This window comes from Pseudocercospora fijiensis (assembly GCF_000340215.1).
Source record: "Pseudocercospora fijiensis CIRAD86 unplaced genomic scaffold MYCFIscaffold_2, whole genome shotgun sequence".
Taxonomy (NCBI): Eukaryota; Fungi; Ascomycota; class Dothideomycetes; order Mycosphaerellales; family Mycosphaerellaceae; genus Pseudocercospora; species Pseudocercospora fijiensis.
The window spans coordinates 1,339,601-1,355,664 of NW_006921533.1; the positions used below are offsets into that span (position 1 = coordinate 1,339,601).

The following is a 16,064-nucleotide window of genomic DNA, read 5'->3' on the forward strand; positions in this document are numbered from 1 at the left end:
TGGCAACGCAGTCTGGAAGAGCCGCAAGTACGCCTCTAGCAACTTCCTTCGAACAACGTGTATAAGGCTACCAAATTGCTGTCACGATGGACGCCGCAGACTTCTGCCTCTCTGCCCTCCTTCTCCACTATCTCCTCTAACAAAATGCAGATCACTAAGCTTTCGAGATTCCTGTCGCTCATCCTATGCGTTGTTGCTGCCAGAGCGCAGTGTCCAGGAATGGCTTGCAAAAGATCTGCTCCTCCGTACTGTAGCTCGTATTTAGCTATACCCAGAAGAGTGGTGTGTCCTTTAACCTGTAGTGGAGGTGTGAGTATGGGCTCGTGGAGGGGATAATGTTTGGTATGTTGGGAGTGGGAAGAATCAGGAATTGGATCAAGATGGGAATGTGGTTTGTGGGGAGTTTGATCCGATTGTTTTGGAATTGTTTTCTTCATGAAATTAATTATTTTCTCGATTGTAAGATGGAGCTCCAAGTCTCGTACATCTGTCGACTCCATGCCTGCAACAGCCCCATCAAATATGCAAGAAAAGCGCCCGTGTTACAAAAAGCTCAATTGTCGATAGTGCGTCAAGACAGAATGCATCATCTTCCACGCGCCATTGGTCAGTCCTGAGAAAAGAAAAAAAAACAAAATCTCCAACAGCCTCTAAAAGCCGCTTCATGCCAGTCTCCTAGACCTTCGGCAGAACAGTAGGGTACACAATTGCGGCACATAAGGCTCCATCCCTACACCTTCGATTGCTAGACACGCCCTGGGTTTGATGCTCGAGGCAAGGTTACTGTTTGCGACATGCCATGCGCTTCCCGAGTTGTATAGCAGAGTCATGCCTCGCTGGAACGATTATTCCAACGGTGGCTAGATCTGTCCCTGCAGAATTGACGAATCCTAAATGTCGTCCATGCCAGCACTTTTTATTCCACCAGGGCTGAGTTCTCCATTCACGAATCTGGTTTTCCAAATGCTGAGTGCTGCGCTGAGATGCCCGACCGTGCTCAGGCCGGAGCTCGTAGCCCTCGCTCCTCTTAAACTTGTCAATGATGGCCAGTAAGTGTGTTGGTAGAGACTTATCCTCGATAGAGTCCTGAAGCAGTTTGGTGCCTTTGGTGATTGCGTTGACCCTCTCTGCATCTGCAAACTCTGCTGAATTGAAGAGCTTGCCAATGCTCTTGACGCCTTCTTGCATCTCGTCCGACAAGCCAAGATCGTACTGATCGCGCTGGCTTGGTGTTGCGTTGATACCATATTCGGCGTCTGCCATGTCTTGTTGCAAGGCTTCGATGATTTGAGCATAGCTTCGGGCCTTCAACAGATCGGTATTCATGCCAGGTTCCGGCGAGGGAGTGTTCCCGACTTCGGAACGCAGGTCATTAGCCATTTGATCGCTGATTCCCACAAACTTGATGGATAAACCATGGCCGAGTAACGAAAGCGGCCAGAGAGCCTTGCCCATGAGCTCTTCCGAGAGTTGAACGTCGGTTTGTTCCACGACGACTTCTAGCGTTCGGAGTTGCTTCGATATGGTGAGAAAGTTGACCAGAGGCCAGAGATGCTGGCTCATGGTCCGGGAGACTATATTGCACATTCGTTCGTCGTCTTTAGCCTTGGGAGGGATGCGTATGCGATTGTGGAATGCAAGAGTGAGGCTGATGTGCTTGAAGCGAGCGACATGTGCTGTGTTCTCCATTCGAACAAAGTCAGGTTCGCGGAGTTGCTGCTCTCGGTTGTCTGCAGTGCTGACCGACAAGTTCCCGGTCTTGAAATTGCGGTGGACGTGTGTCAAATCGAGGTGATGATCGATTGAGATGCCGAGCTTGTACACGTTGTCGTTGTAAAGGATCGCACGCGCCTCAGAGTGCACCTGCTTTGACACTCGAAGAATCGCAGTCGATAACTTGCCGCTTCCGATCGTCAGCAGCTGCCGGTAAATCTGGTTTCTCATCTCTGCTGGGAGGTCGAGAAGTCGGAAGATCGTGTAGTCCGCCTGGATCATCACGTTGGCATAGTATTCCTTGCTCTTTGACTTTGGTGGGTCATAGCCAAGGCGGGTTTTAATGGCTGCGCGCAGTTGCGGCACCGTGTACTTCCGACTGTACTGAGCCGTGAGACGGCGGTGCCACATTTGTTTGGCGTCGAGGGTATCCATGGCTGCTAGCGGCGTTGTTTCTACTGCGCGCAGCCTTCTTCGCCAAAGCCCTCGAGTGCGCTATTGGTGTTTAATTGAGCTGCTGTAGCGTTGTGAGCGATATGATTGGGATGATTGCGCGACGTGCGTGCGTCGTGAATCGTTGATGTGCTGTCCGAGTATGGGAACGTCAAGTTGATGTCCTGTCCGAGTATGGGAACGTCAAGTTGATGTCGAGTAAGAAGTTTGGGAAGCCTTATATAGAAAAGCGACTCGTCCGTGCGCTGGTCCCGCGCTAGCATGTGCGCTTCACTTGCACAGACAAAAGTCCTCGACGCCTCATTCGCAACCTCGCGAGCTGAGGCAACAAGCTACGAACGAGCATACGAAGTTACGGCGACTAGCCCTTTCCCTACTGATTTCCTCGCCTACCACCTCGCTTCTTGCGATCAACATGCGCCTTGAGAACCCTTCGATGCTCCACCAGACTCCTCTTACCCTTTCTCTTCGCCTTGCCCAGCGTCATGATCATGTTCTTCTTCCTCGCCTTCTCCTTGTTAGTCGTACTCTTGTGTTCGCTCTCCTTCTTTTCCTTCCGTCTTGCGGCGGTGGATCGGTGGTCATTCTCATGGGCCTCCTTTGCCATCGCCACTTTCTCTTCCTTTGTCGTCTTGTGGTTGAGCTTTGCCAAGCCCTCGATCTGCTCGGCGGTCACTTCATCATCTGCGTGACGTTGAGCATTCGTGAGCTGCTGTGCTTGCATCATCTTCCGTCGCTTGGCCGTAGGTAGTGCTGCAGTGATGGCTGCACTCTGCCGTAGCTCCTTCAACTTCTCCAAATCTGCCGGTGTCAGGATATGTGTTGTAGCAAGTTTCGACAGGCGAGCCTCTTCACGTCTGATCGCCGCCTCCGGCTCGAGCGAGGCAGTATTGCGGCCTTCTGTTCGCACGTCGTCGTCTTGTGGAGCGTCCTCGATCTCCTTGTTTTCCGCTTTTTCAGCTTTCTTCTTCTGTGCCGGCTTCTCATCCTCAGAATCAGAGATATTGATATCCTCGCCGTCACTCTCCACATTGATCCAGCCGCCACTGCTTTCGCTGTCATCACTCTCTGCCTCCCACCTCCGCCATGCCTCTTCGTCCTCGTCCTCACCAATGCCTTGCTCTTCTCTCCACTTCTCAAGCAGCTCCAGACCTTCAATGCCGCCACCTTCGACCTCACCGAACCGCGCCGCTGCATTGGTGCCTGCTCGCAGGCCAAGTGCAGCATCCCGACCTCGATCTCGCTTCTTGAGCATTTCTGCACCGACCTCACGGTATAATGATAACAGTCCTCTTGCTGCCATTTGTGTGCCCTTATCCTTGCTCTTTCGATACTGCACCAAGTCCTGAAGAAGTGTCTCCGTCATCGCAAGTGGTTGTCTCACGCAGACTTCACGAATGCCATTCAGACCCGCTGAGGCTACCTCTGCTGCGCTTGCCTCTGACACGAACTCATTAGCAATCTTCACGATAAGTGGCTCCAGCACATCCGGTGGGACCAAGCTGTGTGTGGCTGACGCTAACGATGCTAGAAAGCTGGTCACACTGGGTTGCTTTGGCGTCAAGTACTTGAGGAAGTAGGAATAGAGCGGTATTAGTGTCAGCTTATGCAGACCGACCAGTCTCGAAGCCAGCTGTAGCACGTGTAGCTTCTGCTCGAGATTCAGTCGCACTTTCGGCTGGCTGGGCTGCAAATGCTGTTGAAAAAGCTTTTCGGCGAATCCTTGTGGGTCGTGCAGCAGATGTAGGGCGCTGAAGTTCAATGTCTGGGTTGTGTTCTTGCGTCGCTCCTTCCTCTTGACCTTTGCCTTGGCCGTTTTCAGCTCCTTCTCCCTCTTTGTGCTCTTCTTGTTGATGCCGACCTGGTGTCGCAACTTTGCCATATCGATATCGCTCTCATCGTCGCTGTCTTCCGCCGCCTCTTCTCGCTCTTGATCTGATCCTAAAAAGAACCGCACACCGCTTGTCACCACCTTCGCATCTTGACTGAGCGCTGCTGCTTCCATTACGCTGACCGCTTTTGCATCTGTCCACACCGACCGCTTCCACAACTCCCTCGTAAGCTTGACGGCCCAGAGTCCCTTCGGTGATGCTGGGTCTGAAGCGATCAGATTGTAGCACAATGTCTGGACAGCCCGGTTGAGCTTGTGGTTCTTGGTCTTATTGTTCGATGTACGCAGATCTGACACGATCTTTTGAAAGAGCAAAGCTCGCAACGACTTGGAAGGTGTAGAAACAAGCAATGGCCATAATGTGTTCAGCAAAGTGATCGAGTCCATGATCTCTTTCTTACGCAGCAACACCAGGCTGCCTACGATCTTGTCGCGCAATTCGGCTTCGAGAGTGGCGTGGTGCAATTCGAGAAGGGATATCAAGTCTTGCGGGAAGTTCTTTGTTATGCTCGGATAGCAGTCGGAGACATGAGATATGAAGTCGATCAAGTCACGCAGGCGGACTATGCCATTGTCGTCGGTAGTGGTGGGCGATTGCAAGAAAATCTGCAGCATAGACGTGTACTGCTCCCACTGTCCCATAAAATCATCCTTGTATGAGCTCGCGTCGGACTTGATTTTGTGCTGCAAATTGGGCAAGTCGGCGTCGACCTTCTCCAAGGCCCCGATCTTGCGCTTCATCTTGGGCGAGGGGTGAATGCGGTGTGTACAGTGTACATTATTGTATCTTACTTTGTTAGGTTTGCCAGAGAATTTCATGCAGCTTGTATCTAATCTAAGCTTTCGGCTAGATCCGTGGTATATTCAGGGTTCAGCCTGCGCTATGCTTCTGACAAGGCCCACCTGCTTCTTTCTGCATCTCCATCCACTTTTCTAATGATTATACCTAGCTCATGATGCGATGATTTACTACTCGCCCCTGTCGTAGGGCTGTGAATGAAGCCCTGCATTTCTTCAACCGATCACCCTGAAGCAGGACCTGCAAGAGACGGGTCTAGGAAGGCTTCCAATTGAAGCAGTACAGACCCATCGAGAGCCAGATAGAACTATCACCTGGCCAAGAGCCATGCCGAAGCCTAGCGGTATTGAAGGCTTCAGGCCTCTCTCGGATTCCATCTCTGTATATCGACCAGAAGGAGCCACTGCACCAGGAAGAACACCAACCCTGATTGTCATCTGCTCTTGGATGGCCGCGGCACCGAAGCACATTGCCAAATACACTGCGGGATATCAGAAGCTCTTTCCGTTCGCTACCATTCTCTTGATTCAATCTTCGATGATTGACATGACAGCTTCAGATGCCAAGATGGTGAAGCGTCTGGAAATGGCAAGGCATGTTATCGAGTTCGACGCCTTTGACGCCGACGGCGACAAGTCAGGTATCATCCACCTACATGCATTTAGCAACGGTGGCGGCACCGTAGCTACACATCTTGCTTTGAGCTTGTGGAACAGTCGAGATCGGAAGCCAACTAGAATCTGGAACAAAGTTGTCTTCGAATGCCTACCTGGACGACCCCGTGCTGAGCAAGCCGTTACAGCCATATCTTACTCTCTTCCTTCGAATTGGCTGGTTCGAATTGTTGGTCGTTTTCTTATTCGTGTTTACATATACTCTGGACTATTCCTGTGTTGGCTGCTACGACGAGAAGATATGCTCACACGAGAGCGAAGACGACTCAACGCAATACCGTCCAACACGTCAGGTCGTGCAACGGCTCCAAAAACGGGACTTCTGAGAGGTCGCAGTCTCGATGACCGCGCCTTGTGGGATCCAGCAGTGCCGAGACTGTACATGTATTCAAAGGCAGATCCCATTGTCAGCGCCATCGACTGTCACGATCATGCCGTTGAAGCTCGAAAAATAGGATTCAAGGAAGTCCATGAAGAGGTGTTCGAGAAGGCACCACATTGCGGACTTCCACGAGAAGATCCAGAGCGATATTGGGGTATCATTTCTGATTGGATGGCCAATGCAGCACAATGATGGTCTACATTGACATGATTAATGCTTGCAGGTATACCCCATCGCCTCTCTTCTCCTCTGCGCTCGACTCATTGGTCCCCGTGGCAGCAAATGAGCACCACTCAAATCTTCTTCAACAATCATCTCGCCATGCACAGCCCTCTTGCTCACGCTCTGCTTAGCAGCGATATCATCCAGCCACTTCGCCAGTCGATACCCCGCCTTCGCAACCTGGAGTTCAATGGTATCAATCACGCCATTGTAGTATTCCGGATACAAGTCATTGGAGTTCTCCAGAGCATAAGCACCATTAGGCATGACTTTCGAGCATACAAATGTATTGGCGTCAGTGGCCCATTTCATCGCTGTGCCTTTCGGATCCGAAACGTCGAGACCTAAGATCCAGGACGACTTCTGAGAAGAGTACGTTCCGGAGTCGATTGCTGAGATCAGATCATTGGCCCAGTCTGAGGCGTCCGACAGAGAGTAACCTCCACGAAGTTGTTCCGGCATGTTGGTATCCCATATATGATGGAGGTTCTGTAATATTGTCAGCTCAAGCACGAATGAGAAACCGAACCGGAGCTTACGGTATCTGTACCATTGAATGTCACATCAACATCATTACCTCCAACCTCATACGCCTCATCATGCAACGGCTGAGTAATATCCCCAATGAAATGCACCAAAAACCTCAAAGCATAATTCACCTCCGTGTCCGATAAACTCGTCGACTGTACCCGTGTCGTGTAATTGGCAATTGCACTGATCGAGCACCCGTTTTTACCACAATCTCGATCATAATCGACACTACACGAGTTCGGCCTAATATTGCATAATCAGCTCGCAACTCACCCACTCTTCAGTGAGTTCTTATCTTACGGATTATCGTCGGCATCAATAAAATGGAACGGAGCAGAAAATTTCCCAGCAGCAGTATATCTGTAACTATCTGCCCAAGTCGCTACATTGGCGAGATAGTCTCTCGATGTGTCGCCAAGAATGCCTTGAGCCCAGGTCTTTGTGTGGGATTGGACGTAGTGGGAGGCTATGTACGCGATCGTTTCGTGGCCGAGGGAGCCCCAGGCATGTGTTGAGGGGATGCTCGTCAGAGCTAGCAGGATGAAGGAATACATGCTTAGCAGATGTGGTTGGGGAAGGAATGGGAGACCATCAAGGTCAGCTTGGCAGTGCGGTCATCCTATTTAAATGCTGCGCGACTATCTCGCGGTCAGTTTTTGCTGCCTCATTGCTTGAGTGTAACAAGCTTATATGTTCCTTGAGCCGGCTTTACTGCCAACAGTGGAAGGTGAGATTAGATTCGGAAGAGTGATCGACATTCTGCAGCAGCCAATCGCGGAGCTCAATTGCTAGTGACGATGCAGTATCTCAGACGACAGTCGTGGAGCTTGAACTCTTCGTGGACTGCGTGCACCTGAAATGCATGATGATAGGATACTCCCAGTGTCCATGCGAACAGCAATTTGGAAATCCTGAGTCTTCGGTTGCTGCCAGAAATTATTGGCCCAAGATCTCGTCGTAGTCGCTCATAGGAAAGCGGCGGATCCTATGTTCGCAGTGCCTCACCGCAAACGGAGTATATGCCTACAACTGTTGTAGGAGCCTCCGAACAGGCCATGTATCAGCGAACGCGTCAGCTCTGCGGAGAGAGCACATCTACGCGACTGGTATCGCAGAAAGAGCGGATAGAGGCGTCAAAGATTGGAGTGACGGCCGCCATTTCCATGTGCTCCAAGACTCGGTCGAAACTCCCCTTACCAGCGATCTGAAGAGTCGAGTGAACGTGCGTAGAGCGTCTCAAAAATCACGAGACTGCACGCGTTGCAGAGTGATTCATCGGGAGAGCACGAACGTCCTGGCTCAGCGACGCCGTGCGGAATAGAAATCTCAGTCGTATCTTGGCCTCTTCTCCTCCCTACCACCTTCATCATCTCTCCGCCTCCGCTCACCAACAGGCGCCATATTGGCACCTGTTCTCTCAGCACCACTCTTCTCATCCGGCCTGAATCTTTCATCAACCCCGTCGAAGTCCCTCTTCTTGCCCTCGAACCTTCCCCAGCTACCCGTGTCCTCACTCTTGAGATCCTTATATCGCGTCCGACCTTTCTTGCCTAGTCTCGTCGCGTCTCTAATCTTCATGTACTCCGGCAACACGCTTTTGTCGCTAGCCTCATCCACAAATCTCCTCCCAGCGACATCACGATTCAAGGCAGCCTTCACTTCCTCGTCTTGTTCCTCGCCATCTGTGCCAAAGAATGCTCCCTTATGGAAGTACTTCTGCATGTAATTCATCTTGCCCTTGCCCTCCTGGTCTTCTTGCTGCTTTTCAAGGAACTCGCGATCCTCCTTCTCGCGCTCTTCAGCAGTCATGTTCCGTCGTCGCTCGACCTCTTCTCGTTCGTGCTCCTTCGCGATCAGGGCTTGGCGATCTCGCTTCACGCGCTTGAGCTCGCGCAGTTTCCAGGCTGCGCGCTCTGCCTCTGGATCTGTGCCGTCTCGATCATCGACCTCGTCCACAGCATCGTCATCGTCCCAAAACTTCTTGCCTGCCGCTCTTGCAGCCTGTTCTCGCTCGATTTGTGCTTGTAGCAGCTCATCTGCCTTTTCCTTCCGTCTTCGTTCTTCCTCTTCCGCCTTCTGTTCCTCTGACACTGTCGGCGCAGTCTGTTGTGCTCGTTTCGATTTGGAGATAAATTTGGGCGCTAACATAGGTCGCTTAGGCTCGTCGTCCGAGCTACTGTCCTCTTCATCGGAGCTCTCCTCTTCCTCCGACCCACTGCCGTCTTGCTCGCCATCTGATGATTCCGACGCTGTCTCGAAACCTTCTAGATCTGGGGCTTTCGCTTCTGGGGCTTTTGGGACTGCTACTGCCGGTCTGGCATCAATCGCTAATTTCTTCGGAAATGACGAGAATTTAGGTGCTGCCTCTTTAGGTGCTGCTTGCTGTTCTTCTTCTTCCTCTTCTTCGTCCGAATCCTCTTCCGAGACAGGATCTTCGCCGACCTGTTTTCCGGGAAAGTATCGCGCAGGTCGCACTGGCTGCTTGGTCAGGCTCCGACCTGTTTTGGACGGCGGTGGCATTTTGACGTATGTTGCTGTGAAGATAGAGGTGTTGTCGCAAAGTGCTCGAAGTCGGCATGTGAAAGTGCTTGGCAGTGTGATTCGTGGGGAAGATCTCAGACTTCAGATTCAGCACAACTCATCGCAAATCACGTTCAAAATGCCTCACAAGCACAAGCGAAAACGCGATGGCGACGACAAGCAGTATGACATGATGCGATTCAGACGTGCGGTTTTCGCTGACTTTCATCCAGTTTTGATCTCCCTCCGTCCAAAGTCGCAAAACCTCTGAACGCCTACGAAAAAATCGAAAAGAAGCACCACAAAGGTCCGAAACCCAAGGCACAGCTTCAGAAACCCCAAAAAAGTACGTCAGGAAGCTACAAGGGGGATGACACTCCGCGCGCATTCGCTCGTCTCATGGCGATTCAGGGAGGTCAAAGGCAGCGATCTGGATTAGATGATGGAGCACGCAAGTCTAAGAAGAAATCGCGACAGACGGCAGGACAAGAGATAATGACCTCAGCTCCGCAGTCTGAAGGCACCGAAAAGCTCAAGATTCTGCCTGGTGAGCGTCTCAACGAGTTTGCAGCTCGCGTGAATCAAGCTCTCCCTGTGGGTGGCCTCTCGCGGAAAGGAAAGGCAGTCGAAGGCGAGAAACAGCGTCAGACCAAGACTGAGAAGCGGCTACATCGTATGTATGCTGAGTGGCGCGAGCAAGACGCGAAACGTAAAGAGCGGGAAGAAGAATTTCAGGAGGAGCAGGAAGAGCGCGACGAGGAGCTGCACACAGAGTATGGTGGCCAGTCCATGAATTTGGAGCCAGAAGGCAAAAAGGCGAGACGGAAGAGGATGCTGACTGAGGCTGGAGACAATGAAGACCCTTGGGCAGTGTTGAAGGCTAAGCGTGAGGCGCCCAAAGGCCTACATGATGTGGTTCAAGCGCCGCCTGAGCTCAAGGTTGTGCCGAAGGAAAAGTTCAAGGTCCGGGATGGCGCCAAAATTGAAGTGGCAAATGTTCCGGGCAAGAGTGGCAGTCTGAAGAGGAGAGAAGAGCTGGGTGAGGCGCGAAAGGAGGTCATTGAGCGGTACAGAGCTATGATGAAGGGAAAGGGCGGTCTGTAAAATGCTTGTTCAAACTGCTGCTGTGCATTGGAAAACGATGGCGACCACCATGCCTGCATACGAAATGCATCCGCGTCTTCAGCAACGGCAATGGCTTCTCCCAAATCGACAAAGCTCAAAGAGGTCTCGGCCTTGATGTCTTGGGGACCTGTTCTGGGATGGAACGACCATTTGTCCTTGTTGCCCAACCGATGCACTACGATGCTCACGGGTCGACAAAGGGTGTGACAAGTACTGGAGATCTTTCGCGTGGCAGTCAACAGTTCGCTCTTCCACGTGGCGTTGATAGCCGCGTGAATGGTTGCAAGTGCCTTTGAGCCGGCGCCCTTCACCACCACAAGACCACTCTCAAAGCACAAGACCTTCCATCCGCCTCTTTCCTTCTCGTGCTACTGCCGAGAAGCATTGTTCTGTGAACTGGATCAGCTCGTTGGCTGCCAAGCATTGTGCTGAAGAACAATACTAACGCCAAGAACAAAGCACAACTTCACCTACCACGAACGTGATGGCGACCGACAACAATACTAAGGACGATTTCGGATCTGCCGATTGTATGTCTAGACCTCTATGCCTCCGACTTTGCCAATTTCCACCGAGGCCTTTTCTTTCTTCCTCAGAACCAACAACCAAGAGACCACCAACGAAAGCATAACGACATTACGACATCGACCACACGACCCAGAGCAATACTTAAACAACCCGCAAAGAGCCTCAAGTCAGATCTTCTCTCTGTACCAGCACTCCTACAGACCACTACCACACTCGCTACTCCAAACCCCAACCCAACAATCCACCAAATCAATCAAAATGGGCGGCGCTGCTCCAATCTACGGTGCTTGCACTCTCCAAAAGGGTGCTGCTCCTATCTACGGTGCCTGCACTCTCCAAAAGGGTGCTGCTCCTATCTACGGCGCCTGCACTCTTCAGGGAGGTGCTGCTCCTATCTACGGCGCCTGCACTCTGCAAGGTGGTGCCGCACCAATCTACGGTGCATGCACTCTCCAGGGTGGAGCTGCTCCAATCTACGGAGCCTGCAACCTCCAGTAAATGCAGAAAGCAGCTGAGTGAAGGATGGGCGACACGACACCGCAACGACAAGGGAAAGGTGGCGACGACTATAGAGCGAGGAGGATCGATACTGCTCTTCCATCCGACAGCTTCAAATGGCATGGCAACGGTCTAAAGTCTCACAACTGGTTCACGGGAAATGGAAAACTGAAACGAAACAAAAAAAAATCCTAAGTAATGAATGGATGGTGGGAAGTCTTCTTCTGAGGCTTCTCTTTATCAAGGAGTCCATTCGAGTCAAATGCGGAAGTGGCACGGGATTTTTGCATTTGACTGAGATGTATACTAGAGAGCTGCTTTGGGAAAAAAATCTTTCTTCTCTAGGGATATGTTCTAAAAGATCTTGTGGTCTGATCATAATTTGCCTCTCTTTCTCTTACTTGGTCGTTCCTACAGACAACTACCTTGCCTTCTCTCCATCCTCGCCCTTCTCCTCTGGTACATATGCGAAATCCTCCGTACTCTTACCAAGTGCAACGATTGTGACGTTCGAGGTTGCCTTGGGACTGGAATACCATGTCGCGTATCCTCGCATCCCTCGTGCCCATGGATGTCGTTCTCTGTCGGCGCATGAGGAAATGGCAGATGCGATTGATGTTTGATGGATGGGCTTGATGTTGTAGTGTGGTCGAACAGAGCACCAGAGGCTAGGCTTGGAATTCTTCAGATCGATGTCCGCTACAGAGCACTGCGGTGAGGCTGTGCTGCCATCTGCGACAACGCCCGAGTTGTACACATTCGGTGGGAGTGATGCCTTGAACACAAGAGTAAGTGTTACATTGAATCAGAGACAGCCAAGCGATGCGTTTTCCACGACCGCATTGGGATTCGTCTACAATAAGTCTGGTCACTTCTAAGCGCCTTGAATCTATGCATGTGCGAGAACGCTCAGAATTCCGCAAAATTCGCACCTAGACCGTCAATTCGAGGTCAGTGTTGTCCCGGCAGACCTCGTTCAAAACCTCTTCAAGTTCCAATGCATTGACTTCTCTCCCTGAACTAGCTCTTTCTCCTGCCAGTAGACTGGCCGTTCCCCAAAGTCCTTGGCTGTCATCCCAATGCCTGAACAACATCTTGACATCGCGAGGTACGCCAGCAAAGACTACCCAACATTTTGGTATGGAAACTCGCTCCTCCATTGAGGCCGACATAACGGCATAATCGGAGGCGAACAGTAATGCTTGACCGAGAATCTTGTTACGAGTATTCGGTGGCTGTGAAGCGAATAGAGGTCCGACCAGCAAGTAAAGCTCGCAGTGACCATCGAGCAGGTAAAGACCTTCTGCCTCGAGTTGTGATTGCGCGAATGGGACAAGGTCTCTGACCTCGACTTTGACCGCTTCCTTTGGTGTTGAAGGAGATCGAGCAGGTGACAAGCTGTTCCAGCTCGGCCGTCGGTTCCAAAGCGCACTGAGAAGGCCGGTAGAAGTTTCTGCTTGGCCGATTTTCATAAGCCTGTTGTGGAATTTGTCTGGCGCTGCTGCCTTCTGTTGCCAGAACACAGAAGGCTTTGGCACGTTCCACTTCTTGGTATTCGCGCCAAAGATCTTTAGAAAGGATGGAAACTCCACTCCGCCATCCACCTCAATAATTTCTCCAGTTTCACTCAGGTCCATGGCAGCTAGTCTGGCTCCGCAAAGTTCTTCCGTCGAGCAGGCCGAACCTTTCCATAGATAGAGCTTCGTCTCTTGCAGTGTGACTGGATAAGATATGAGGTATGCAAATCCGGCACACAGAGATTCGATGCTAAAGTCGACTTCATCGAACACGATGTGACCCACGTGCTTGCGACCGCAAAGCATAAACTGTTTTGGTGCAGTCTCGGGAGATCCGCGCCGAGTGATCAGGATGCCACCCAGTGCTTCAAGAAGCGTAGACGGCTCCTGGCCCTGTCTCACGATAGATATCGGTGCAGAGCCATGCTCACGTGCGATGCGCTTAGCATTGATGTTTGCCGCTTCAACTGTGGTCTCGAATGCCGAAGCGCCGGCCCAGAGATACACGTGTGTTGTTTTACTGCCCTTCGCATTGACAAAGAAGTGTGTGCACAGGAAGACCGCCTCATCATAGAATGTGTACTCTTGCTGCGGGGAGAGCACTTTTGATGATCCATCTGGAAAACATAGGGCCACATTCCTTCGCAGTGTCTTCAACGGCTCAGCTTGAATGTATTGATCACTTCTGGTAACGATGGCGGAAGTGTCTAAACTCAACGGCTCCCGATGGCGAGGCACTTGCTTGAAATGGTACACCAACAATCTTCCAGCTTCTGTCTTAGGTGGTTCGTCCGGACTTGGAGGAGTATCACCTTGGCATCAATCAGTATCCACGACTAGCAGGGGTTTGAGACTGCACGGGTATTGGTCAGAATTGTCAGACAAAGAGCAAAGAGTACCTAGGTACATTTTCAGGAGGCACATGTTGTATGATCACGTACCTTTGTTCGGGGAGGCCTCTCCAAGCAGACCACTGACCGAACGGCTGGACTTCAAGGGCTTGGGTGGTGCACCAGCAGAAACTGGTGTGGGATCGACTGAGATGCCAAGGCCTGGCTTCGGACTTGCTGCGAGCAGTCCCGCTGATCTCATTGCAGCTTCCTCGTCCTTCTTGGTAGGAAGCTGGATCTTTGGCGGCGCTTCTGCCTTTTGCGGCGAAGGTCTTCGACTCCAAATCGAGGTAGCTGCCTTCACAGAAGGGAGACTGCTATTCTCCTTGTCCTCATCGTTGGGTTGAGTAGCCTTGTGCGCCCTTGACGCGCCGAAGCCCTTGAACTCAGGCACAGCGGTGGAAGTCTCGCGAACGGTGACCGCTGAGCCAGTCGCAGGCGAGCGGTTGACCGGTGCGGGAGCTTTGGCGGGTGTCTTAGGCTTGACAGATGCGCCGGCAGCAGCCGTCACATCATTCTGAACGGGCTTGGTTTCTGCCGAGAGCTTCTCAGTTGACGCTTTCATCAGCGAGTCCCGGGAACCTGGAAGGGCTCGGGCGCCTTTCGGCTTCTTGAATGATGGTGACCGCAAAGGAGGGCTGTCCACCTGATGGGATTTGGTAGCTGGAGGACCTGGAGTTGCCGGTGGATCGGCTGCATCTTCCTCTCCGTACGGACCGAAACTGAGCGGTCGCGGCGACTGGTTTAGAGATGCATTCATGAGAGAGGCTATAGAGCCTGGCGGTGCGGAGGCCTTTGGTTGTACAGCATTCCGATCTTGGTCATGAGGTGGCGTCTGTGGTCGCGATGGTTCAGCCGTTGGCTTCTCACCGATTTTCTTCGGTGCATCAGGAGTAGCAGCCAGGCTGACAGTTGTTGTATCCTGCTTGGTAGCACCTTTGCGACGCTTCGGACCTTTAGCGCGATCTTTTCTTATGTCGTGGAGAGGCGCCTCAGGGGCAGGAGGTTCGCTTGCTGCATTTTGAGGAGGCGAGAAAGCTTGACCAGCAGCCACAGGTGTTTCTGACCTCGACGGCGGTTGAGACGGCGGCCCACGTGCAAGCATGCTAGCCAGACCAGGATTGAAGCGAGCAGCTAGTTTGGAAGTCTCTCTCGCGGGCTTGGTCTCACTCGTGCTTGATAAGCTCGTCTGCCTGATCAGAGACTCCAGCTTTGGCTCTTGTACCGCAGACTTCTCAACCGGCTTCTCAGCCGGCGTGGGTTCACTCTCCTTGGTTGTAGTGGACTTAGATGGCGCCTTAGAGTCTACCACAGATGTGCTCTCTTTGACCGGCGCACCAGACTCGAGATCTTTCGTCAAGGCAGATTTCGAGAACTCCTTCTGGAACTCTTTTGGAGACGGCTTAGGGCTGGTCTTTGGCGGGAGCTCTCTCGACTTCAGGCTCTTGTGCCTGGCAAGAGCTTCTGGGGTGCCTTCCCGTATTCTTTCTGACTGCATGCCCGCAGAGCGTGCACTATCAGATCTACCAAGCAGCTCCCTTCGTGCAAGAGCTTCGGGCTTAACTGGTGGTTTAGGCTGCTCGGTACTGATCTTTCTCTCGTGCGCCTGTCCGGGAAGATCGCGCCCTTCCTCCTTGGCTTTTTTCATGTCGTCTTTCTTCGCCAGCAAGCTTTCCTTTAGCTCATCGCGCCTTTCCGTCTTGATAGGGCCGCCAGTCCGGGTCAAATCGCCTTTGCCTCGCAAGATATTAGCCTTAAGAATATCCGGCGCGACATACTTTTCCGTGTGCGCTTTTCGAAGCTGTCCGAACTTGGCCAAAAATTCGGGCTCTTCACTCGGCTTGGCTGCTGGCGGCGCTCTTGATTTCAGCTGACTACGGAAGTCCGTTGGCATTTTGGGTGCTCCATCCAAGGATGGCTTGGCTTGCGCGGGAGGAGGCGGCGACTTGAAGTTCTTCGACCGATTGCGCGATAGCTGGGACTCAGGCGTGGCAGGTGTCTGTGAGGGAGACGGAGCCGGTGACCTCGACTCATCGCGCGTTGGTGGAGCCATTGTACGCTCAGTCTCCTTCTCGGCACTCTTAGAAACTACCTGGGGCTCATCTTTCGGAGACAATGACGAGGCCTTGGTCGCGCTATCAATCTGCACATCTGATTTCGGGTCCTGTTCAGACTTGTCCGCTGTCTCAGCTCTTGTTGACTTCGGCGTTGCTGCAGGAGATACATCGAAGTTATCCGCAAGACGTAACGGCTTCAGCTTGTTTGACGGTGTGGTAGACGCGGGTGTGGTAGGGAGATCTCTCGAGTCTGACCGTCTCAAG

At 52.2% G+C, this 16,064-nt stretch overlaps 7 protein-coding genes across 7 annotated transcripts; 2 read left to right on the top strand and 5 right to left on the bottom strand.

Moving 5' to 3' along the window:
* Window positions 1-67: 67 nt before the first annotated feature.
* Window positions 68-2,124, bottom strand: MYCFIDRAFT_171416 (uncharacterized protein; the record flags this gene model as incomplete). The annotated part of the gene is made up of 6 exons (XM_007924892.1): window positions 68-127; window positions 156-502; window positions 547-552; window positions 579-675; window positions 717-756; window positions 785-2,124. The coding sequence occupies 6 exons, from the start codon at window positions 2,122-2,124 to the stop codon at window positions 68-70; spliced, it is 1,890 nt and encodes a 629-aa protein (XP_007923083.1).
* A 235-nt stretch (window positions 2,125-2,359) lies between these two features.
* MYCFIDRAFT_202156 (uncharacterized protein) lies at window positions 2,360-4,798 on the bottom strand (the record flags this gene model as incomplete). The annotated part of the gene is made up of 1 exon (XM_007924893.1): window positions 2,360-4,798. One exon carries the CDS (start codon window positions 4,796-4,798, stop codon window positions 2,540-2,542), a length of 2,259 nt encoding a protein of 752 aa, XP_007923084.1. The 3' UTR covers window positions 2,360-2,539.
* A 207-nt stretch (window positions 4,799-5,005) lies between these two features.
* On the top strand, window positions 5,006-6,706 carry MYCFIDRAFT_161165 (uncharacterized protein). Its single transcript, XM_007924894.1, has 2 exons — window positions 5,006-5,826; window positions 5,896-6,706. Exons 1-2 carry the CDS (start codon window positions 5,184-5,186, stop codon window positions 6,102-6,104), a joined length of 852 nt encoding a protein of 283 aa, XP_007923085.1. The 5' UTR covers window positions 5,006-5,183; the 3' UTR covers window positions 6,105-6,706.
* On the bottom strand, window positions 5,937-7,219 carry MYCFIDRAFT_150584 (uncharacterized protein; the record flags this gene model as incomplete). Its single annotated transcript, XM_007924895.1, has 3 exons — window positions 5,937-6,623; window positions 6,674-6,908; window positions 6,966-7,219. The coding sequence occupies 3 exons, from the start codon at window positions 7,217-7,219 to the stop codon at window positions 6,123-6,125; spliced, it is 990 nt and encodes a 329-aa protein (XP_007923086.1). The 3' UTR covers window positions 5,937-6,122.
* A 772-nt stretch (window positions 7,220-7,991) lies between these two features.
* MYCFIDRAFT_65001 (uncharacterized protein) lies at window positions 7,992-9,185 on the bottom strand (the record flags this gene model as incomplete). Its single annotated transcript, XM_007924506.1, has 1 exon — window positions 7,992-9,185. The coding sequence occupies one exon, from the start codon at window positions 9,183-9,185 to the stop codon at window positions 7,992-7,994; it is 1,194 nt and encodes a 397-aa protein (XP_007922697.1).
* Window positions 9,186-9,324: 139 nt separating this feature from the next.
* MYCFIDRAFT_65000 (uncharacterized protein) lies at window positions 9,325-10,289 on the top strand (the record flags this gene model as incomplete). The annotated part of the gene is made up of 2 exons (XM_007924505.1): window positions 9,325-9,368; window positions 9,419-10,289. The coding sequence occupies 2 exons, from the start codon at window positions 9,325-9,327 to the stop codon at window positions 10,287-10,289; spliced, it is 915 nt and encodes a 304-aa protein (XP_007922696.1).
* Window positions 10,290-12,117: 1,828 nt separating this feature from the next.
* MYCFIDRAFT_52978 (uncharacterized protein) lies at window positions 12,118-13,510 on the bottom strand. Its single transcript, XM_007924388.1, has one exon. The coding sequence runs from the start codon at window positions 13,157-13,159 to the stop codon at window positions 12,269-12,271; it is 891 nt and encodes a 296-aa protein (XP_007922579.1). The 5' UTR covers window positions 13,160-13,510; the 3' UTR covers window positions 12,118-12,268.
* Between the last annotated feature and the right edge of the window lie 2,554 nt (window positions 13,511-16,064).